General features: G+C 37.2%; 1 protein-coding gene across 6 annotated transcripts in view; it reads left to right on the top strand.

Annotated features, from left to right (window-relative positions):
* Positions 1-24,621, top strand: part of LAMA2 (laminin subunit alpha 2) — a 459,384-nt gene that overhangs the window by 144,392 nt on the left and 290,371 nt on the right. For all 6 annotated transcript variants that reach the window (XM_081140004.1, XM_081140000.1, XM_081140002.1 and 3 more), the window contains exon 4: positions 2,271-2,513. In XM_081140004.1, coding sequence (XP_080996130.1) covers positions 2,271-2,513 — 243 coding nt within the window. The remainder of the gene's footprint in view (positions 1-2,270; positions 2,514-24,621) is intronic.

The raw sequence follows: 24,621 nt of genomic DNA on the forward strand, positions 1-24,621 counted from the left end.
AAATTAGGACCAGGGTGTTTTATATTTATAATCGAGGCAACTATCTCTCTGTGTTCTGTCAGATTACTCAATAGGTATGTTCTTCAGTGAATTTCTTCATAAAGAAATTTCATGTGAATGAGTTGTTGAGTGTGGAGTATCTAAACCACGTCCTCATGAATAACACCTTAAAAAGGTAGAAATAGCAAATGTTTTGGATAATGGTTGATGGAGTATTTTTCATTAGTCCTATTCTTATGCTTTTCCTGATACTGATTTGCTTTCATTTTTCCTTTATTTTAAAAGTAATTTTATGAAGAACGAAGGCATTTATGTTAATAAATAAATACAGCAGGATATTGGATGAAAAGTGAAAGCTCTTCTCCTTCCCTCCTTAACTCCTTACTTTCAGACTTCATAGGTAACAACCTTAACATGTCATGCATATCTTTCCCCAAAAGTCTAAGTATCTTTAAGTATAGTTATATGTACAATCATAGGTATGTGTGTGTATCTGCATTTATACTTATCTGTATATGTTGTAAATATAGATTCATGATATTTCCCACCCAGAGAGATATTTAATAAAGCAGAGCAAAGTATAGCCCAATCAGAATAGATGTCTTGGCTATTTTTTGCTATGCTGAGGTTAACCAGATGGCCTCATGGGACAGGACGCATTTGGGAGGCTTGGCCCGCAGCAACTCACCAGCAAGTGCAGAAGTATTTCAGTATGTTAACCACCGGTTTTTCCACAGCTGTGCCTAAAAAGCAAATACCAGCCCCCTTTTAATCATTTGATAGCTTGTGTTTTTTGCTCACTGCACGTTAGTGTGGCCGCCTTCTAGTAAAGACCTCAAAAGACCTCAGACCATTTCAAAAGAGCTGCATCAGGCCCACTCCCACTACCCCTTCTCTACCAACCTCATATTTTTAAATTCAGTCCCTTTGAGTTTACCATAAAGACTGTTTATATATTCATTAAGGTCTCATGTCAAAACTGAAGCAGACCAAGTTTATTTCCAGGACATTTCTTTCAGGATTTCCTGGGCAGCCCAGCAGGCCCTTTAATCACATTATTTATTGGGTCTGCCCTCCCAGTTGTACCCTTCTAGTGAGCCCGGTCACTCCGAGCTTAGAGCTGTCAAACTCCCCATATCTCAGAGCATAAACAGAACATGTCCCCTTATTAGCAGTATATTTTTCATATGTCTCATTATCACCAACCCATGGATGATGGGACTGTAAGTTACATTAGTTTATATGTATCTTTCTACCCAAAGAATTGCACATAAATGTTACTCAATGTTTGTACACTATGCTTTGACTTTGGGGCTGCATTGGGGAAGACTCACAATTGCACTATCACGAAACATCCAAGGTGTTTTTTTTATATCTTCAAATTTGATGTAGATTTGAAAATACCACATTCGCCTCTGTTGTCACTCATGCCGTTCTTTATCCCCTTTATTTGTACATATTTACCTCTTGTGCACAAGGTACAGAAACCTTTCATTTAATATGTTCCAGGTTCAATCAGATGTCTGCTGTACTAGCATTTCTTCTCCCTTATTTTCTATTTGGGGAGGTAGAGGAAGTGACATTTATTATTTACTGCCAAGTCCTTTGCCAGGTACTTTGTACACATGATCTCATTTAATCCAAATTACCTCTCAGTTGTATGCTAATTATTGACCCTATTTTGCAGAATGGGAAGCTAAGAGTTAGAAAAGTAAAATAATCTGGCCAAGATCACATAAATGCTGAGACCGCAATTCGAATACAGAACTGTGCCTCCAAAGCTCTGTGTTGGTTTTGCTGCACCACACTAACCCCACCTAAGTGGTGCTTTCGGAGGATTAGGTAATACAAGTAAGCATATCTTTTAAACTGTCAAGCACTATCATTCACACATGGAATTTCTAACTCATGCTTTATACTCTCTAACACAGTCGGATGAGCAAATTGGTATGTAATGAATGCTTTAGGTGATCATGATTAAAATGGAACTTTAAAAATTGAGTGAGATGATGTCAACGAGTTGTTAGAGAGCTAACATCCAATCTTCATTCATTTCTTTTAAAGACACGGCTGTCAAAATGAAACATCGCATCTTCCAAGAAGGTACTAACTACGAACATGCAACAGTAATATCATTTCACAGACTATAAAGGGTTATAGAACAACATCTGAAATAAAATCTATTGTCGCATCAAGCTTTATGCTTGACATGTAAAATGTGAGAACACTTTGGAATTCAAAGTTTCCCCGGTGGCTGTCACCCTGCCCAGGTGTTCCAGATCGCGTATGTGATCGTGAAGGCAGCGAACTCCCCCCGGCCTGGGAACTGGATCCTGGAACGCTCCCTGGACGACGCGGACTACAAGCCCTGGCAGTACCACGCTGTGACCGACGCCGAGTGCCTGACCCTCTACGGCATTTATCCCCGCACCGGGCCCCCGTCCTACGCCAAGGACGACGAGGTCATCTGCACCTCGTTTTATTCCAAGATACACCCCTTAGAAAACGGAGAGGTAAGATGAGGAAACTCACTGTAAGTACATTTAAGATGGCCAAACGGGCTTGTCGGAAAGACTCGAATATATCAGTAATTAATGTCAGAGATATTTTAAAGTCGGATTTCACAGAAGTACATTTAAATGAGTTATTAAATAAAAGGGAAAAACCCAAGGTGATTAGAATTTTAACTATCTTCATCTCGTATGTATCTCCCATCTCCAATAAAGATCAGAGAGGAGGAAATGGGTTTAAGTTTGGAAAGTCAATGATTAATTTTACATATAAAGAGACTTTTCTGACAATGCTAATGATTAGAGGATTGAGACCTTAAAAGAAGTCTTAGTTCTGTGTGTGCTCTGGTCTGATGATGGGGACAAAAGAAGTAAATCCCAAAAGAAATACAATTCACACAAAGGACCTAAAAAAGGGAATTCTTTGCATGTTTATTTTGTTGATGTTGTTTTGTTTTTTACTGTCACCGCATAGGGCTGCAATGAGGTTTATTTTCTTCGGCCAGGCTTTGCTTATCTCATATTTAATATATGCTTAATTCAAAAGTGTTCTACTTCTCTGTAGCACCTTTTATCCTGTGGTTAAGATTTTAGATTTATTCATGGGGTTTAGGCCACAGATTCAAGCCATGGCTTTGCCTGTTACCCTCTGGGATCTGCGAGCCATCTCTGCGCCTCAGTTTTCTCTCCTATAAATTAGGAACAATAATAATGTTCTTACTTTATATGATTGTCAAAAGATTGAATGAATTATTATATTTACAGCATTAGAGTGGTGCTGGCATATATACTAAGTGCTCCGTAAGCATTAACTATTTTTGTTGTTGTTGTTGAAATAATAATAACTATTGTGTAGTTTTTATTATTATTATTAGTTTCCTCTCAAATGCCCAAAACAGATAAGTGACTCTCTTGGACTCTCTGATTATATTTTCCTAATCTGTCTCCCTTCATTATTTGTGGCCTCGCTCTTTTTGTCCTACCTGCTTATGTACGTCTCCATTGATAATCATATCTGATATTCTCTCCTTAATAATCCATATACCTGAAGCTAGTATCATTTTTGAAAGGTTAAGGTGGGTGGTGCGCGGGCAGGCTAAGTAGCCATCTCAGACGGTGAATGAAGAAAAACTGAATTTATTTAAGGAAAATGGGATGAGGGATGGGGCTATCCAAAGGGAAGGGCTACACAGCACTGAGCCAAAGGGTACTGGGTCCATGATGGCAGCAAAAATATACTTAGGACAGTGAAACAAGGAAGAGCATAGAAGTAACAGGAGAGCCCAGGCTGGGCTGCTTTGGTTTACTGAGGAGTCAGAGAGAGAAGGGGGCCTTGGAGACAGGTTCAGGGGGTAAGCCTGGGACCCGCTGCTGCTGCCCATTGCTCCCCAGGTTGCAAGTCTCATGGGTCCCCCTCAGAGGGAAGAAGGAGGAAGGAGATGGCACTGGCAGTTCCCCCTGGTGGGGAGTGAGAGCTGGGTCCTTTGTCCTGAGCATATTAATCTCTTTCTTGCAGGTGGATATCTCAGGGGAGGGTCTCAATAGAATACTCATCAGCTTTCCAGGTGTGCGTTTTCAGGGTCGTGGTCTCCACTGATTGGTCAGTGTCAGGGAAGGGGGTCATATGTCAGTGTAGCTGGTCCTGAGGCAGCCACGGTGCCACGTGTCTGGTTTTGCTGCTTTTCTGGGCCTGGAGCTGAAATACAACTGAGGTCTAGATGTTATCTTTAGGGAGGAAACACTCAGGGGGTCTAAACCACATGAGGGGAGGATAGGTCACCCTGGGGACAAGGCTCTTGTTTTCCCAGCTTTGCCCCTTGCTAGGCATCCGGGGCTTTCTGCCCTGATGAATTTCTGTACCTGGCCCACCACCCTTGCTCTGCTCATGTCCGTCTAACAATTCTTATATTCACATTTTCAGAACCCATATTCATATTCTGTCATGCCCACCTCAGCCAATCTAAGGTTATCTTCTTAAACACTTCTTGGGGAACGTTAGATTTTTGACAAATCTGTCACACTGTCCTTTGCATTATTTTTTCTATGAATGTATACCAGTGCCTCACTATATTTCAGATTCCATGTTCAAAAATATCACTTTTGGGGGAAAGATTCCAAATGGTGTTCGCAGCAGAGATCTCAGTCTGCCAAAGGACTAGGAGTCAAGTGCAGTGAGTCAAGCAGCTGTTGAACGTGCTCTGTGCCTGGAGACATCCAAATCCTGGCCGGGCTGGGCTGAGGCTACCGGAGTAGGGAGGGACTGCAGAGAGGACATATTTGAGTTGAAGTTTTATTATTTTACTCCCGGATCTAGTGTTTACTCAGGACTAATAATTATGTACTATTTATAAAACTATTCTTTACCTTGAAAAAATGGTCCAACTCAGAGATTGGTTGGATAATATAAAATAATATCATATGAGATATATAAAAGTTACATGCATATCCCCAAATCACTCTGTTTCTGCATCAGTCGTGGTTCTCCATATTTTGGATCATGTCAAGTTGTCATCATGGAGCAAACAGAGGTGTCGTTCGTTTAACTGGCTGTATTGTTTTCACTCTTAGACATTCACTGAACATATTCACTGGTAGTGACTATTAAGAATAACTTATTCAACTTTTGCTGTGGCTTGTGTATTTTTAAAGTCTATTCTCTCACATGAAAGTAGTGAGGCGAGAAACAAAAAGGAATTCAAAATATTTGAAGTGGACTGATAGTATTTAAAAAATAATCATTAAATTCAGACCTCTCCTAGGATATCTGCTTCATTTTACATAGCTTATGTTGTAAAACATGTTACTTTGTGGAATAAACAGGTCCAGAGAAGGTAGGTGATACTCCCCAAGATATCCAGCTCAGCTGGTAACAAAACAGAGAAAAGAATCCAGTTCCCCTAACTCCCAAGATAATGTTTCTTTTATACTTTAGTAAAGACTTGAAGTTGATTTTTAAAAGTTGGTAATTGCTACATTCAAAAACGGTTTAGAGGAAACACAGAGATGCTGAATCTAGTATAAGTAGAAGGAGTCCTAATTCTGAGATATTGTGTTATAGAAGAATGTATGTAAGATTAAAAGACTGGGTTCTGATCCTGGCTCGAGTCTTTGTGGGATCTTGCACAAATTATCTAATATCTCTGAGACTGAATTTCTTTAATACATGAGTTAGTTAGTTTAATATATAAATTGTCCTAAGTCATCTTTCCTTCTAAAGCAATATAGTTTTGGATATCACCTATAATATAACTATGATTTGAAATACATATTTTTATATGTTTTTATTGATTTCGGAGAGAGGAAGGGAGAGAGAGATAGAAACCTATCAATGATGAGAATCATTGATCAGCTGCCTCCTGCACACCCTCTACTGGGGATCAAACCAGCAGCAACCCAGGCATGTGCCCTGACTGGGAATCAAACTGTGATCTTCTGGTTCATGGGTCAATGCTCAACCGCTGAGCCATGCCGGCTGGGCGAAGTACATATTTTTGATTAAATATTGAATAAGCATTTGCTTCCAGACCTTCACAATACCTTTTAAATATAAAATTAAGACAGATAATAAGAGAAATAAGAGTAGAATATTTTTAAGGTTTACCCATGAAACAATACATTATAAAATAAAATGTCTCAGTTATAACTAACTAAGTAATAATGTTTATGTTATAGGTAATAGAAAATAGTCTTCTGTGACTAACACCAAATCCAGTGAGTCTAAGGTTTATTACATTATCACTTGTCTGGAGAATTTTGGAGAATATTCTAAAATGTTCAGGTCATCATTAGAGACTGCTTAGCTTTTCCTTCAGCCCTCTTGAATCTTAGCATCACCTCTGCTTATTTCTTCAGCCTTATTTGTTGCCCCGCCACCCCCCACTCTTTGCTCTCCACTCTGTGGTTTGGTACCTTCTCTGCCCTCCACCCCACATTGCCAGTGAGAGATCAATAAATGTTAATTGTGTGGACTTGCCCGAAGGGTGTCTGGGGGCAGCACCCTAGCCCATAGATAATTAAGTTCAACTACTCCCAAGAAAGATTAATCCTGCAGTCCAGCATCCTGGGCTTGCACTCAAAGGAGAAGGAGATGTGCGCTCCGAGTTATGACCAAGTCGCAGCGCCCACCTGGCAAAGGAGAGATCAGGGAGGACAATGCAGGGATATTAGTATGACCAGTATGCTGTTGTCCAGCCTGTAAACAGAAGGAGTCTATGAGCTGAACTTCAAGAAGTTCATTTTAGAAAGGCAATTTTGTATCATTACTGCCAAAAGAGGGCTCAGCAGGAACCCTGCTTTGCCTTGCTTGTAGGAAATGATGCTGAGCTCCAAATAGGAATTACAGGGTGGGAAGCAACGTACTAGGGGGCCTCCGTCATTTTGGTGGCAACAGCTACAGAGACATACCTCTCCAGCAGCGCTGCAGGGAGCCACCTCCATCCTGGGTTGCAATCAGCCCAGTCGCTTCCTCTGAAAAGCAGTTGCCCCAAGAAGTTACTGAGAACTGCCAAGAACTGCCACTTGGGGGCACCGCTGAGAACTGTGCTTGCAGCAGTGGTTCCTCCCAAACTGGGCTTTGATGGTGGTGGGTAACCCTCATTCAAGGATATTTTTCCATTGATTTTTTTTTAGAGAGAGTGGAAGGGAGGGAGAGAGGGGGAGAGAGGGAGAGGGAAACATTGATGTGAGACACATCCCTTGGTTGCCTCCCTCAGGACACTGAGGCTGGGGATCAACCCTGCAATCTAAGTACATGCCCTTGACTGGGACTCAAACCCAGGACCCTTTGGTTCTCGGGCCAATGTTCTAACCCCCGGGCCACACTGGCCAGGGCCCAAACTTGGCTTTACTTAGAAATCACAGGGCATTTGAAAGATAGTTATTTCTGGGACCAGGGCTTTTAATTTAGTAGGTTTGGGAAGGGCTCAGGAAGCGGTATGTATATTTTACATGAGTAGTCCTGGTGATTTTCATGTCTCTACTCCCAGCTTATTGTTCAGCTATTTCCAGCCTTCCCAATCTTTAGAGAGGAACAGGTCATCAGTTATTTAGAGAAAGAGTATCAGTCATTTTAAACTACTTCCAGCTGAAGAGAGAGACTAACATTTTTTCTGTCAAGAAACATGATTGGCTTTGGTGAACTGAATCTTTGGGGTGGTTTAGTTGAATAAATAAACCTTGAGCTTTAACTAGATTATCAATGGTATGAAGAAGTGGCTAAGGGAGGAAAATCACTTTCATAATATTAACAAGGATGGGCTGTATTAGCGGTACTGCTTTCAGGGCCCTCGAATTAAAATTTTAATAAATGTGGTGTTGTTTTTTCTGTTCTATGAGATTCTTCCTTTTATGTGACTGGGATTATTCCTTTTAATTTCTTTGGATTGTCACTAGACTGCTAACTAAATATTCATGGTTGCCATAGTAATTTAAACAGAGACCTTTAAGTTATTTACATATGATTTCCTCCCCTTCTTACCACAATCCCTCCCATGTTCCTTGACTGCCACTCAGATGGCACGGAGATTCAGCTTTGGTTCTGCTTCTGAATCATGGCAGGCTTATATAAAATTCCTTGGAGAAACGATCATTAATTCTTGAAGACAGCCTTTTTTCCTGTAAATTTTACGTAGAGCTTTGATATTATTTTGATTTCCTATGTGACAGAATTTTATAGAGAGAGACAGAATATTTTTCTTGCTCTTTTTATCGCCTAACATTATGGTGATCCTTAGAACTGAAAGTACTGGAGAATGAAAAACAAACTGAACGCCACACTAAGAAATGTTTCTGAGACCTTTCTCTGATGTAACGTTGTGAAGGGCAAAGCATGATTGCATGTGTGAGTTTACGTGGAAATGTGGGAATGGCAATGAGGAACTAGCATTTCTCAATCACCCGCGGAGTTGCTCCTCTCCAGAGAAGCAGCAGGGTATCGCTAATTTGTATCTATTTTGAAAAGAGATTGAGGGAAATAATTATTTGGGGTTTCAGACATCCTTTCTCTAAAAATAATTCTTGCATTGACCAACATGGGGCCAGTTAATACCAGGAACAGCAGCATGAAAGTACCTCATTACAACGAGGTTCACATGGCATCCTTCAGAAACAGAACGCTTCAGCTCCAGCTGAAATACATAGAGCACTTGATGTATTTTGGAATCATACACATAAAATCCATGATTCATTTAAACTATTTGTATCTGAAAATACACCTGTAAAATAAAATAAAGATAAAATTAAGAAAATTTCTGTTGATCAGTTTATAGACTCCCCCCTAACAATATTGTGTCTGTGGTCACATAGTAGTAAATGTTCAAAAGTAATCTCTGGTCCAGGTCCAGTTCAAATCTTCTAACGGAAAATGACTGTCATTTCACTTCGTAAGCTGAACCCCTTAGGTCCAATCCAACATCTCCTAAGTGTGCATTTACCATTGCTCACAAAGGCTATTTGACACTGTGTGGATAATTAAGTGCCACCTACCATCTCTACTGGGGAAATCCTGAGGGTGTCAGTTAATCAGTCTCACACAGGAAAGATAATGTACCAGTATCTTTATTGCAGAAGTATACTTGAAAATACAACAAAGGATCTTGAGCTATTAAAATAAGCCTCTGATCCTTAGGGAAACTCTTTGAACACTAGAACTGCCATCAAAAGTCCTTGAGACAAGTAACCCAGGAGTAGAATGGTTATGATTACACTTTACAAGCAAACTTAAAAAGATATGAGGAGCTGCTTTACTAGGTTCCCTGCTATGAAATTAAAACTGGAGAAAAATCTGCAAAGCATTCTAGCCTGAGGATGTGTACTATTTTGCACTGTGGCAGACCAACTGCAGCCAAGTCTTTGCACTGGAAAATTCAAAAATGAATGAAATTTGCTGGATTCTGCTACCTTAGAATCACATAAGACATACAATTTAAATTCTAATCGTGGGTAGTAAAAATCCTACACGACTCGTTCTGTTAAGGAGAATGGCAACCCTGGCAAGATTACAAGTTAGAAAATTACATTTCCCTCGTGTAAATTTGTTCTTAAGCTTCATTCAGTAATAAGAATTATTTATTTTCTTATTCAACAGATAAGTGCCTTCTAAAACTAAGCCTACTATTATGTTGAGCTATATGAAATTGCCAATATTTGACTATTTTTAGTCAATAAAAATGCAGTTTCCTATGGTTTAGATTAATATATGCCAAAGCATGAACTGAAATACTTGCAGAAATTTAAACTGTTCTAAACCCAACCTCACATATACACATTTATTTTAGCAAAACTATTAAAGGGAAATCAAGTCTTCACTGAAACAATAATTTATAAGTATAACAATTTATGCTCGTTATTTTGTGAAGGTCTTTCTTTACTATGTTAGTAATATGGTGAAGCTAAAAAGTGAGTCATACTGCATTTGTTTTTAATTTTCGGTGATGGGGAGAATAGCACATAGCCTTTTATATGAATAACCAGACATTACACCCATGTGGAAGTTGAAGGTCTGTTGGTTACTAGTAATAAGCCTGGGGACTGTGTTTCTTTGGCCCATAGAATATAAAGCATGTGTGTGTATCTGTTCCTATGACACAAACACATTCCAGTGCCCTTCCCTGTGCAGCATAATCACAGGTCGATGTTAACTAGATCAGAGGTGACAGCGGCCCCCTTCTTAGAGGCATTTCAAATATTTTTAAACCTGCCATCCCACTTCCAGCAGTTACCCATTATTCTTTTCAGGATGAGTTACCTTATTGAAAGACTATTGATGAAAGTCCTTAAAAATTATGCTAAGAAAAAAAAAAGCCTCTTTGGTACTTTGTGAAGAAAAAAATTATAAGAAGGATTTCATTTTACTTTCCTTCTTTTCTCTACATTTGTCCTTTTTATCAGCAGATGAAAAACATTGTGCTTTTTCTTCTTACAATTTTTTGTGTTGCAGCCATTTTCTTATAATAAGATCAACTTCTGTGTTGAATTAGCTGCAGTAGAGCAACTCACACGTTAATCACTACTAAGCAAATGCATTCCCCAAATGATAGAACATCGGAAATATGGCTGGGATATAGTCTTAGTTTAACCAACAAATGATTTGGTATTATGAATATATTTTATGGGCTTATATAGCCAAAGAGTAGTCCTCAACATTTTTCCATTAACAAATACTGATCACCACTGATGTGACAAATACGTTCTTAGGTGCACAGAATAAAGGACATTATATTGGGATGGGATAAGAGATTAAATAAATCAAGGAAAGTATCTTGGAAGTTTGGACCAGGTGGTGAAGCATGCCTAGCATAGAAAAGTATTGGTTAGAGAGAGAAGATGGTAGTGTTTTGTCTTGGGAACTGCATGGTTGCCACACAGAAAATAGATGTGGGAGGGAGTGATGGGAGATAGGTTGTCTTCACAGAAATTGCTTTGACGCACCATGATTACTTCAGCTACTGAATATCTGAGTAAATTGAGTAGGGAGGCTCTTCGTATTGAGTTATAAAACCATTTTAGAATGAGAAAATTCGATTTTAAGCTTAGACTTAGGAAAAACATTCCAAACACCAGCCTGGCAGAAACAGATTTTAGGAGAGCAGAATTCTTTCCCTGTACAATAATTATGGTTAAGTGCTGGTTAAAATAAAATAATAAGGATGTTTATTAGATAAGGAATGAAAGCATTTGTGGTGTTTTGGGTTTGGGTTTGGTTTGGTTTGTTTTTTTTGCTTTAGTTTATAAAATTTATTGTTTTATAATTTTTTTCCAAGACTCATGTAATGTGGAATTCACTCTTTAGCATGATGGACCTATTACCAAAGTGGCAGTGTTTTGGCCCTTCAGTTTTTCTAGTGTTTTTATCAGCCTTTTCATTGAGAGGTAAGAGAGGTGGAGAGAAAAGCCAAAAGCAAAGCAACCTGTTTTGTCAGTACTAACCTTGTGTTGTCTGGGTGCTATGGCATAGTTTCTCCTGTACTAGTTAGTTCCATAAGCATCTGATGCTTGCTAACAAGGCTCAATATTTACATGGACTAGGTTAAATGTAACAAACAAACAAATAAACAAAAACGCCTCTCTGAGGCCACAAGTATTTAAACTTGGACAGAGAATTGCAAGTGATGTTCTCAGGAAGCCAAATTATTAGGACAGTAGCAAAATATCCTAATTTGGAAGAACTGGTGTCCCAGCAACATAATGTGTTTATGCCCATCTTCTCACCAGAAGAGCCACTCTGTTAAAATTTGCCAAGGCTCACTAGTGTCTTAGAGGCACCCCAGGGAGGGCAGTCTGGGGTGTGAGTCAAGCTCAGCCCTGCCCTGATTAAGGCCCTGCATTAGGGCTGAGAGAAGAAGAGATGGTTCAGGGCATTTTATTCCTGTCCTTGGAAAAATAGCACAACTGGTGTCTCACTTTCCTTTCTGAAAACAGCACAGGTAATATTTCAGCCAAATAGATTTTTATCAAAAGAGAAATAAAGGAAGAATGTGAAGAGGAGCTGATGTCAGTACTTCTGATGACACTAAAATTTGTGTTAAAAGAATAAACAGCATCTCCAGGCATGTTAGACTCCAAAATTGGAAGCAGATCAAATAATTACAAGTAGGATATTTACATATATATATATAAAGAGGGGACCTGTAAAGCATAAGGAAGATTCAAGTCAAGGTTGAAAGATATAAAATAATTAGGTCAGCAGCAATAAGTGAAAAATAGGCCAAACCAAACAATACTTTGGTATTCTGGTCTGGCATGAGGATTTGGGGTTATTTTGAAAAAGAACGTCACCGTGACTCTGTCCAGAACTCACAGCTGCAGAAGGAGAAGTAAACAAGTGATCCTATTAGAAGATTGCAAGGTTAAAGAACAACCAGAGATTCAAAACTTAATGAAATTTTGTTAGACCCCAGTGATATGATTATAGCTCATACAATTCCCTAAAGGAAAGCCACAAAAGGATGTTTCTGGAGATCGGAATACAAATCCCATTTGCTTGTGTGTTTGTTTTTAAATCAGAAAACAAGAATGAAGAGTGGGTAAAAGATATTTTCTGTATTGGCTTTTAAAATTATCTCTATATTTTATATGCAGCCATTTAACATAAAATCTTTTTCCACTGCCTTTTTATAGAATGTTATGTAGTTGAAAGATGCTACTGTTCATTGGACATTGCTAAAAGCTATTGAATTCCATGAGTTACTCTTTTTTGCATTCCCCCACTCCTCATTTTATACATATGTGTCAACATATGAGTAAGGTCTTACACGCCAACAGCCAAATCAGATCACTCTTGCCTGGGGCTTAGCTAGTTTGACCACCCTGATCAATGAACCTGCTAGCTTTCAAATTTGTGATAGGAAGGTAGCACCTTAGATTTTGGTAGTATCTGCATGTGTCACTCATTTATATGCTAGAGCTATGCCAAACTCCAAGGACAAAAACGTGATCAGTTATTCTGGATTCAAATTTAAACATTCACATGAGAAAATTAATAGGCAAAAAATATTTGTATGGCAATAATTATTATTTTGTATATCTCATCTTCTGGTGTACCTAAGAGATCTATACTTTTTCAGTCCAAATATAACACATAAGAAAAATGCTCCACGGACCCCAGAGTATTATCCTTCAGATGGTGCATTAGTTACTCAAGTCAGGAAACACTTAATTTTGCAGCCCTATTTCATTATTGAAGAGAGTACTTTCTAAAAAGCTGAGAAATAACCAGTCTCCAGTAACTCAACACAAAACCAAATTAGTGTCTCCACTTTAATTTCTCTTTTGAAATTCATTTCCCGTTTGGTTTTCTTTTGCCTCTGGTGTTCTGGGTGATCATTTTGTGGCATCTGGATAATTTTATGTTAACATCTGGAATTGAGATTTTTAAAAAATATGCCCGATATGTATAGAATACTCCTGTAAGACGTGTATTCTTCCCAGCTGCTGTTATTCGTTTCAAAGAGACATGGTTAAGCAAGTGTAACAACCTCTAAAATTCCTGAGGAAACACAAAGCATGTTTAATACAAGGTCCTGTCAGTCTTTTTTCTCTCCTAAAAGGTTTTCCCACGGCAGAAGCAATTGAGATCTGTCTAGAAGGAAGAGTTCTGAATGGTAACAGGTGGTGCTGTTGAGCTCATAGGCCTTTGAAATCCGGCTTGGCTTGGAGCCTTGGTCTGGCAGTCAATAGCTATGTAACCTTGGACACTTTTTGAAGTCCAGCTTTCTTATTTCAGATTAGACAGGTATAAATATATGTCTCCCAACACTGGTCATATTAAATGAGATGACTTACATAAAATACCTGGCTTAAGGTGGGGACTCAAAAAATGGCAGGTGTTATGATTTATTTCAGTGTATTCAGAATGCAAGTAAAATTTAATTTTCTTCATAGAGTTTTTATGTATGCAGTTAGTAGTTTGGTGATTTGTAGAGTTTCTGAGAGCTGTGACTGAATCTTGTCTTTGAAACACGTGCTCTTTGAGCGGAAGGTGAAAGAAGGAACCGAGCTGGCTAAAGATGTTGTAGAGGAAACCAGAGAACACTTCCTTCCCGAGCTTCTGTAGCATAGGCTATGCGGTGGACTTGCAAAGTCACTGGAATTTTTAAGGAGTGCTTTGGATTCACACACTAAGTTAATATCTTTAAGTCCAAGCTATTTTGTTGCAGGATAAGAGTCCTGCAGTCATTATGGTGAATGAGATGTTGTTCAACATGTTTGGGAATTTCTTGGAGTCCATCATTTTTATATTGCTGATTTATTCACCAGCCTTAACTGTAAATTACTTTTGTTCATTTCCCTCCAAAATTATTCACCTTCAAAGATGAAAATTTACCATATTGACTTAGTCAAAGGAATGTACTGACGGTTTTGAACAAAGCTCTAAATGTTTCCCAAATCTCTTGCATATTGTTGGGATATGTGTTAAACCAAGGCAATTAATATAAAGGGTTTTTCATGTATCTAGTTGCACATTTTTGATATCTTTGTTTAAAAATTAGCAGATTCATTTTATATTCACAGATTTAAAGGCATTTTTTCAAAGGAACATGAGCTAACAGAGTTTCAGAGGAATGATTTTAAGAATATGGATTTCACACATTGATTCTGAAAACCCAATAATTTTCTTAAATACATTCTTTCCTGTGCTCTTGTTACCTTAAAGAAATTGAGGGTTTGCAGCTTGTCTAGTTTTTTTATTCTTTCCCCTATAACTAGCAGGGTTTATGCTCAATAATATTAGATGAATGAATGAATGAATGAATGAAGAGCTGATAAAATAAATGAATTTATTACCATTTTTATTAAAGAGATATCTCTTTTTATACCTCCAATTATTTCTAAGAAAATGTCAAATGCAGTGTATAAAAATCAGAACATTAAACTGACAACAAATAATAAAAATTCAACTGAACAAAAAAGAATTTAAAAAAAAGAATTAAAAAATATGCACATTTACTGATCATCTGGAAAGAGTTAGTTATTGTAGTTGAATTCTTAATTCAGTATTTTCAGACAATTGGGGCAAAAAAGAAAAATGTTAAATTATGTAGTTTCCTTGTCTGACAAAGTAGAACTTCCAAATTTTCAAGACAAACATTTTCTTGGCAATGAATTCTCAGAGAAAATTTTAATGTAGTCCTTATGTAAAGACTTTAGATAGCAAAAAGTACAAGACTTTCAAGCATAGTACAGAGGACAATATTACTTGTTTATTTCTACCACATAAGAAAGCTAAGGTTATAAACTTCAAATTTTTACTCAGTAATGAATATATGTGTCTTTGAGGAACTAAAATAATATGATTCAGTCCCATAATTTAGTGACAGTCTACTTAACCCAGGAAGGAGCCCTGGGGATGGATGTGTGGTGTGCCCATCTTGATGTCACTCTCAAATGTCAAATGCACAGGCAAATCCTCAGGTTTGAATTACTTGGCAGGGACTTAAAACATCAATATTCTTTGTTGCTGGATAGTCATCTGTGTGATTAAGATAGAATATGGACTACTAACTGAATGAAGAGCTAGCCTGCTGCCACACAAAAGTGCATTGCCAGGTTACCTGTGATCAGAACCAATATATTTTTCCCAGCCTTCATTTTGAGTAATAATAGCTAATGTTTATTGTTCCCCGGCAACATGCCAGATGTCATTCTCTGTGCTTTGCCTCTCTTAATTCATCAAACTTTCACAATAACCTTATGTAGTGGACACTGTTATTGTTTCCATTTTACAGATGAGGAAACTGCTGGGCAATATTACCTATCCCAAGGTTATACAGCTAATAAATGACAGAGCCGGGTTTGAACCCAGGCGGATGCAATAGCTTATGTGTTTAGCCAGTCATGAACTTACCCTCAAGCTGCCTATGAATTAGTATTAGTATGTGGACTTTATAGAATGAATTTTTTAAACTCTTTCATATAATATAAAGGAATATTGACATGAACAATGATAAGGAGAGCAATAATTAAAATTTGCTAGCCTTAACCTTGAAAGAACATCAGTGTGACTCCTTGCCAAGTATCTGATTATGAAGGCAACTGCACTGGGATAGCAGGCTAAGATGAAGAAAGTAAGAAATGTACCCTGAAGCAGTCGAATGAATTGATTAACCCATTCCATGGCAGCAGGCTGCAAAACAGTGCTCATCTCACAGACATGATCTAATGGAAAGTGCATTGGATTTAAAGTAAGAAATAAAAACAGAGTTTTATACCCAGTTCTACCACTCTTAGTTTCTGTAACCTCATTGTTTCCTTTTCCTGAAACCTTTGATGGGCCTTCCTAGAAGCTCCATTTTCTTAATAAATTGTTTTAAGGTTTCTGTTTAATCTACCTTCCAGGTTTGTTGTGATACCAAATAAAATACTGTATGTGCATACACTGTAGATTCTAAAGCAATCTACAAATACACCGTATCCACACATACTTGTCATAGGTGAAAGACATGCATCCTATTAAGGTACAAGTTATGCAAAATTATTTTGGTGTGTTAAAAAAATCACAATAACATTTAAATATACAAAAATCCATTCTCTTTCTTTCTCTCAATCCTTAAGAATCTCTATATGAGAGAGGCACCAATAACACAGTAAGGTAAAGTTGAAAATTGAGTTTTAAATATTTTGGGATTTCTGAGCACAATTAATGAAAATCCATAATGTAACCATTTGTAAAGTTTTAAAATTTTTTCATTAAAAAAAAAAGTCAAATTCAAGTGAAATAAAACAGATAAGTTTTGCTTTGTGGAATGTTGCCATGCAGAAAAATTGGTATGATTGTACTAATACATTTTTGGACTTCCAGGATTTTATGACTACCATACTGATTTACAAATGTATAATAATTTTGTAAATAAAAATATTATCAGATTTCAGATTCAAAAATTAAAAAAAGTGAAATAGTTTTTTAATGTTTACTTAAATATACCACAATTAGTATACCATAAAATATCTGGATTTTAGATATGACTTTTATGGCCTTGAAATCAGACCTTTCTTTCACATATGACTTCATTTTGTAGCCAGTGCTATTTTGTTTAAAGGCTTACTTATCCTCTATTAAGTGATCTTTCTAAGGCATTTCAGCATGTCTCTTCCAATCGAATTGAAAAATCTTTAAGGAAATTAGTATCCTCAAGAGTCAGCACAGTCTTTTTCTATTGCATTTGCTATGATTTTGAACGAAGGTAAAATGTACAGGAAAATGTGGAAGTGAGCACTCTAGAAGATTCCAAATGCACCCAATGTCTTCTCATGCTGCTCCTTATTGCCTTTAATAAAAAACAGCTTCTGAGTGACAAGGGTATTTTAAGCCACTTGAATTAGTATGCCCCTTCAGCTGGATTTCTCAAGGAGCCTTTTCGAATGCAGAAATGATTAACAATATCCGAATCAAAACTGCACAGACTGTGTGGTGCGGTAATGGTGGGAAAGCCTATTAGTCTAGAGGCCCCAGCTGAGTGCAAGACAAAGACCTCCTTCCCCATTGTCCCGCTCCCATGGTGGGCCGGGCGTGTATTTTCAGAAATAATTACTTACAGAGCACTTATAAAAACAAATAAGTTACCTTCTTCACTGGGTTTCTTTCATTTTTAAGAAGTTTGTCTACTAGACTGTTAACTGGGAGATTTAAATTTAAAAAAACTATTTACTATTTCTTTGAAGACCTCAGAGTCTTCTGCAAATACACTTCCAATTTTATTTCAAACCCCTTGATGCTGTTGTTTACCATGTACTTTTCCTTAATTTGAGAATTTTAATTTAGCACGAGTCATCCCTGTGGATTAACAACTTTCCATTCTAGTTATATCATGTCTTCTATGTGGTTTCAGTGGTGTGTCTGCTATTCCAAAGATCTCCTCGAATGTTATACACATCAGAACTGGCAGAGCCTCATGCCACCTGGAGTCAAAGCTGGAAGCTCTGGAAGGAGGTGTTAACAAGTAACCTCAAATCCAGACATTGCCTGCTTTAGAAAAACAAAGTCATCCTGCCAGTGACGCTCTAAACTAAACCTCCGAATATCATTACTAATAGGTTTTAAGAACGTATATCCTGAAAACTATGGGAAAGGCTGCTGTGGATCAAAGAAATTCTAAGACAGTAGCAAATTGTAAATAATATATTTTGAAATTAAAATTAGCAAGAATCAATTTTCTAAAACATTGAACTATTAAAGATTTATGAGTTACCTAAAGTCTCAGATCTTCCCTCAGTAATCAACTTCAGTTGAGATAAAGGGAAGTATTTTATTTGCTGCTTTACAGCTTAAATCAGCATTAAAAAAATCAAATTTGTGATTATTACTTATTATTATGATGTTGCAAAATTATGGTTAACCCTCAAAATTATGTGCAAAAAGATCACTAAATGTTTTGGTCTTTCCTTAAGACTTATAATGAGCAGAACTTGTAAGTTCCCTAACCCAGTTCATCTTTATTTGATTATGTAGCTAAATGCCCTACAAAAACTTTAGGCTTAATTCTATGTAAATTTTTCATCATATTGTTATCGATGGAAGTGGAGTTCTTGGGGTGCCCAGAGGAAAAGAATTTCCTGAGGCCCCCATAGGAGGATGGGGTTTCATGGAAAGCTTTATTGATGATGTAAAATTAAGGGGCCTCCCCTCCAATGTCCCATCTCTGTCCGTCTCGCCATGGAAGAAGTCCAATCATGTCTTCAGCAGAGCCAGAATTAAGGCCACTGCCCAGAATTTCTGGTCCATATTAAAGCTCCACCACATGCCTGTACGGCTGGACTTGAATCCTGGACTCTGACACTTACTGCCTGTTTGCTCTTGGGCAAGCTCTTTAACCTCTCTTAGCCTGTTTCCTCATCTGTGAAAAATGGGGAATAGAGTAATATCTCACTAACACTGAGAATTAAATGAGATAAACGTAAATTATAAAATCAGCATATAAATGCCCATTTTTAAGTTATTAGAACTTAAAACCATCTAATTCATTTTTTTCTCATGAAGTAATAGTTATATTCTGATGAATAGACCAGATCCAGAAGCTTAGGTCTAAATTCAGATGACAAATCATGGCAAATTTTGAAACCAGAGGCACTGATCATCCTTGTTCCAGAATATCGTTTCCAGGCAGTTTACGCAGTGAGTAGTATTGCAAAGTAGAAATAGTACTTGCCTGTGAAGCAAAGGCAGGTTTGCTTACAGCCTTGGAAGATATAGATTCTGTCTCCCTCCATGGCAGGGGACAAGCCTGCTTACTGCCCAGAGTAAAAGATTTGGGTTCCTCATAGGCAGGGATCCTCATCTGTCAAACAACCCACTGGAGTCAGGTGTCCGCTGGTCCTCCTCGCATCTCTCTGTGGAAGTGAGGGTCAGAGGCTGTCACCAAATATGCTGATACTCATGCTGCCTCTTTGCTGTAACAAGTCCTTTTTCCCTGTTAGAGGTGTCTCATATATTCCACCAACATCTGTAAAACTGTGTCAGTCTAACTTGTTATGTTGCAAATAAAGTAAAATTTAAAATCTCAGGCCCTTTACACTCTTTTTTTTTTTTTAAAAAACAGCTTTATTAAGATATATTTTACATACCACAACATTTCAAAAATTTAAATTGTACAGTTTAGTTGTATTTAGTAAATTCACAGACTTGTGCATTCATCATTACAATCTAATTTTAGAACATTTTCAACACCCCCTAAAGAAACCCTATACACATTACCAGTCATTCCTCATTCCTGCCCCCTCCCCAGCTGTGTTGGGTTAATGTCAGAGCATGGGGGCCCGGGGGGGGGGGGGCGGGCAGGAGAGCAGTTAAGAGGCTTTTACAGTATTTCAGGGGATAAATGACAGTGGCTTAGACCATGGTGGCAGCTGTGAAGGTGGTGAGAAGTGTCTAAATAAAAGACATTTTATAAGTAGAGCCAATAGGATTTCCTGGCCAATTGGATCTGCCAGGAGCATTGGCCGGATGCATTTTCCTTGAGGTGTGAGAGAATGAGATGAGTGAATTATGAGTCCATGTTTTTTTGGATGGAGCAACTGGGTGGACTGACTTGCCATTAAATGAGTTGGGGAAGCCTGTGGGTGTAGCAAGTTTTGACTGAGAAAAACAGGAGTTCAGTTTTGAATATGTTAAGCTTGACATGTTTATTTGACATTATGGTGAGATTGAATAGATAGTATATAGTATTCTAGAGTTCAGATGAGAAATACTGATTAAAGACATGAATTTGAGAATTTAAAGCCATGAGACTGCACAAGATCACCCAGGAAGTACATGAAGACTAAAAAGAGAACCAGTCCTAGAACTAAACCGGAAGGCACTTTAACTTAAGTTCAAGGTCAGAAAGATGCAAACTCAAAGAGCAAACACAGAGTTTTGAACAGAGAGATTTCTGGCAAGAGCATTGTAAGCATTAGATATTCTCTTTGTTGCAGGATGTGAAAGTAATATTTTGGGAAAGGTGCACTCAGACCTTGGTGTGATTTATACAATAAGCAACTGACTATGGGCTAATTCTGTTTGATTCATAAAAAAAACAAAAACACACTAAAGTGTTATTAAGTAGACAGTGTCAAAAAGGGGGGCTTCAGGCTCATAAAGCAGGACTCGAACAGTTTTCCAGGAAAGTTGTGGACAAACCCAAGCTTTGCTAGACATTAAACAAAAGCAAACAAACTAGCAGATATGTTTTATGTCCCTTAACATTCACACTCCAAATTCTCATATCAGATCTTACATATCAACATAGCACATATTTAAGTGTATATCAAATTTGATTGTATAGTACTTTCTTGAAATAGGAACTGAAGGATAATCTCTGAATTTAAAGACTTGCTCTGAAAAAATGTTATGATATAAATTATATAATTAGATTTTTTAATTCTTTTGGTAATACTTATAAACTTTGAAAGTTTACAAGCATGACACTTATTTTTAAGTACAATTTCATTTACAATATTTTTAAAGTTTTGCCAGTAGAACAGTACATGTTGAGAAAAAGAATGAAGCACCCACCCCATCATTCAGCTTAGAGTTTCTCCACTATTATGTGCCAGAAGTCAAGAAATACTTTTTTTTTATGTCAAACTAAGGTGTTGTCTCATGTGATGCCAAACATCTGAGTGAAACTGAAAGGTATAGTTTGGTATCAATGTTTATTATTATCTGGATATTTAACATCATCAAAAGGATAAATCATAATTAGCTTTTCACTTTGTCAAATAGATGTTCATTGAAATACAATCACAATCTATTTCACAAGGTGGAAGAACATTTTAGATGACTCATAATTGTTTTGCTTCTGAAAGTTAAAGAGAAACAAAATGTATTAACATATTCCTTTCAACGATATGTAAAGATAAGGTATGTAACTTTATAACTAAGAATTTACACTAAAATTATAATGTGTTAAAATTGATTTAACTTGTGTTTTAATGATATTAATGACTGAAAACAACAGCAGGCAGAAATATAAATTATATTTAAGGTTCAAGCATGTTACTTTACACATTTTTTTAAAGTCTTTTTTTTCAATAAGTGACATTGACATAGTGAATGATTGTCTTCAATGGATAAAAGGATTTGACTTTATAATGAGTGAAAAGTTCTTCAAGTAATTTATCTTTGGTTACCAGTTCCCCTTTCAAATCTTTAGTATTTCCCAATATTATCTTATAGTTGATTCCTAAGGAATACTGATGCTTAAAGGAGCCCTGGAATTCTGGGTTTTGGAGAAAGTGTGTGGGACAGGCTCTTCTATCTGGACCATCCTGTTTCTAGCTTGAAATTTCTATTTCTTTTCTGATCTTTAATTTTTATGACCTATTTTTCCCCAAAAAATATTGTGTTTGAAATAGTCTTTCTCCTACCACTTAAATTTTTTTTTTCAGGAATACTGAAAAACACAAGGAATATTAAAATGGTTGAAGAAAAGGCAATATTTTTCTCAGAGCATCCCAAAATAATTACTTTGAAAGGGACACACTTATTTGGATGTATAAACTCTGGAATGCTTTCTTTAAAATTGCTCATTAGTTTGTTGACCTACATGCACAATTATTTTTTACTTGAGGAAGACAAAATTGTTGGTGCTATATGTGCATTTCTGTACAGATTGTATAAATTGATGGTGATGATGTTTATGTCATTAGATAATATTTTCCTTTCTCTTTGTTAGTACCATCATTTTTCTTAAATATACCACTGGAAGAAAGTAGGAATATATAGAAAATAGGAATATATAGAGGAAAGAGATTCAGGTAAAAATTAGATGGTGAGATAAAATTGAGAATAATTTAAATTTTATTTTTTAAAAAAATAACATACATTGTAGACCCAGTAAAGGAATTTTAGAGAAGCAGGGGTACAGATGTAGCAGTTAAGAGAAAGGATTATTTCAGCTAAAGTGCATTTCTGGGGGATAAGAAGGTCATGAGATAGACCAGTGAAAGACCTTACTTATGAAAGGGGAGAATGGGCTATAAACAGAAAAGAAGATATAGTATAAGGCATGAAGTTAAAGAAGAAACTGAATATTGATCAGATTTTTAGAAAAACATATAAATAAACCTCAGTCTACCCTAATGCCAGTCACAGGCCTAGAGTTTTCAAAACCAACTGTCTATGGATGCATTCCTGTTGAATATGTATAAAGGTGGGTTTTGGAGGATGGCTGTTGTGGTCTCTGGCCCTGTGCTATCATGGAGTGAAATGATCGGGTTAAAAATGTCTGTACATCATTTTCCCTGTGGGTAATCAGCCCCTTGGGATGGCAATGAGTAGAATTTCAGAGATTCTTTCTTGTGTTTCTCAAAAGACTGCCATTTACTAGCTATCTAATAGGAAATTCCCTATTAAGGAATCTATGTCTTTAATTATTACCTTATCAGACTGAGAGATACAGAAGATGGCAGGAATGCTGACAGTGGTGGAGCATGAGAGGCCTGGAGAAAGCTATAGGGGAGCCTAAAATGAGAGAGAAAAGGGGATTTTGGAAATTAGAGAGATTGGAAACATTGTATTCTGGCCAGTGAATATGGATTTATAGTGTACTGTTTTTCAAGGAAACAAGTTCACAGCTATTATAATTACAAAAGCATAGATAATCACATGCTTTTAAAAAATATTTTATAGGTGTTATTACTATAAACTATTTCAAAATAGAGATTAATGTTAGCATCTTATTTTCAAAATAAACATAGTGAGAGGGATAAAGAAACGAAAAAACAGTCTTGTTGCCGTTTCTCACTGGAACGAGTTTAAAATGCAAACAAACAAACCAAAAAACTCTTAAGCCCAACAGCAACATTCATAGCAATTTTCCTAATTTAACTCCTTTTCTTTTTGCTAAGGAGGAACAGTTGTATTTTTGTCATTAATAAAAAAGGGAATGGTGCCTAAACAGCCTATTATAAATTCTTTTGGGAAAGCATATTACAAATAATTGAAAACAAACCTGATTCTGTGAACTTGGCAGCAAATGTATAACAGAAAGCAATTTAGCCCTGGCCCCTGGATGACTGATTAAATGTTTTATTCCCTTTACCTTTCCTTCACGCTGTGTTTGTCAAGAGGAGAGGGAAAAGGGAGTGCTGGGAAACAAAACCCACTTTAGACAAGTAACTTACAATAATGATCAATGACCTCGAATCAGCTGTTTATTTATTTTTCCCAGGTTTTCATTTCTAAATATCTGTGCATGGGTGCCTGCAGAAAATAAGGCCCCGAATTTCACCGTGTCCCCACCCCCGCCTGCTAATCAACAACAAGCTGTATCTGAGCTTCTTTGAGGGCACGGCCCTGCAGCTTCCTGTGGTCAGTTATTAGTGTGAGTCCAGCAAAGGAGCAAGAACACTGTGTACTCAGTAAATCGACAGACATCATCATCTTGCGTTGTGTGGGAGGAGAGGTCCCTTGGTGCACTCTGTCTCTTTGAAGGGACTAGAGATCTGCTGGTGTCGTACAGATGTCAGGGGTGTGTGGAGCCAACATCCTAGAAACCTAATAAATAAATGATTATGATCCATCTCTGCACAGAAGACTCTAGGGACCGGAACTTAGGATATTATTGATGTGGATCACATTTGCTGTTGTTCCATAAAGCATGTAAAATTAACACTGAACCTCTTCAAGGAAGCACTTCCTTGAAACCTTGATATGTTTAAATATTATCTAGCCATCTGTGTATATCACAGTGACATGCTGCAAACCTGGTGACTCCAAAAAAATTCTAAGTATGAAGTCAGGTTTATAGATAGCCCCTTCCCCCTTCACATTCTTTTTTAAAATTAAATTTATTGAGGTGACATTGGTTAATAAAATTATATAGGTTTCAAGTATACAATTCTATAATACATCATCTGTTATTGCATGGTGTGTTTACCTCCCAAAGTCAAATTTCCTTTCTTTGCCTTATATTTTACCCCCTTTGCTACCTTCTCCCCACCTTCCTTCCCCTCTGGTAACCACCAGACTGTTTGTTGTCTGTGTCTGTGAGTTTTTGTTCGTTTGCCTGTCTTGTTTGTTCGTTTGTTATTTTCAGTTTTATATTCCACGTATGAGTGAAATCCTATGGTTCTTGACTTTTCCATCTGACTTATTTCTCTCACCATGATATTCTCAAGATCCGTCCAATGAAAAGAT

This window comes from Miniopterus schreibersii, assembly GCF_964146895.1.
Source record: "Miniopterus schreibersii genome assembly, chromosome: 6".
NCBI classification, from domain to species: Eukaryota; Metazoa; Chordata; class Mammalia; order Chiroptera; family Miniopteridae; genus Miniopterus; species Miniopterus schreibersii.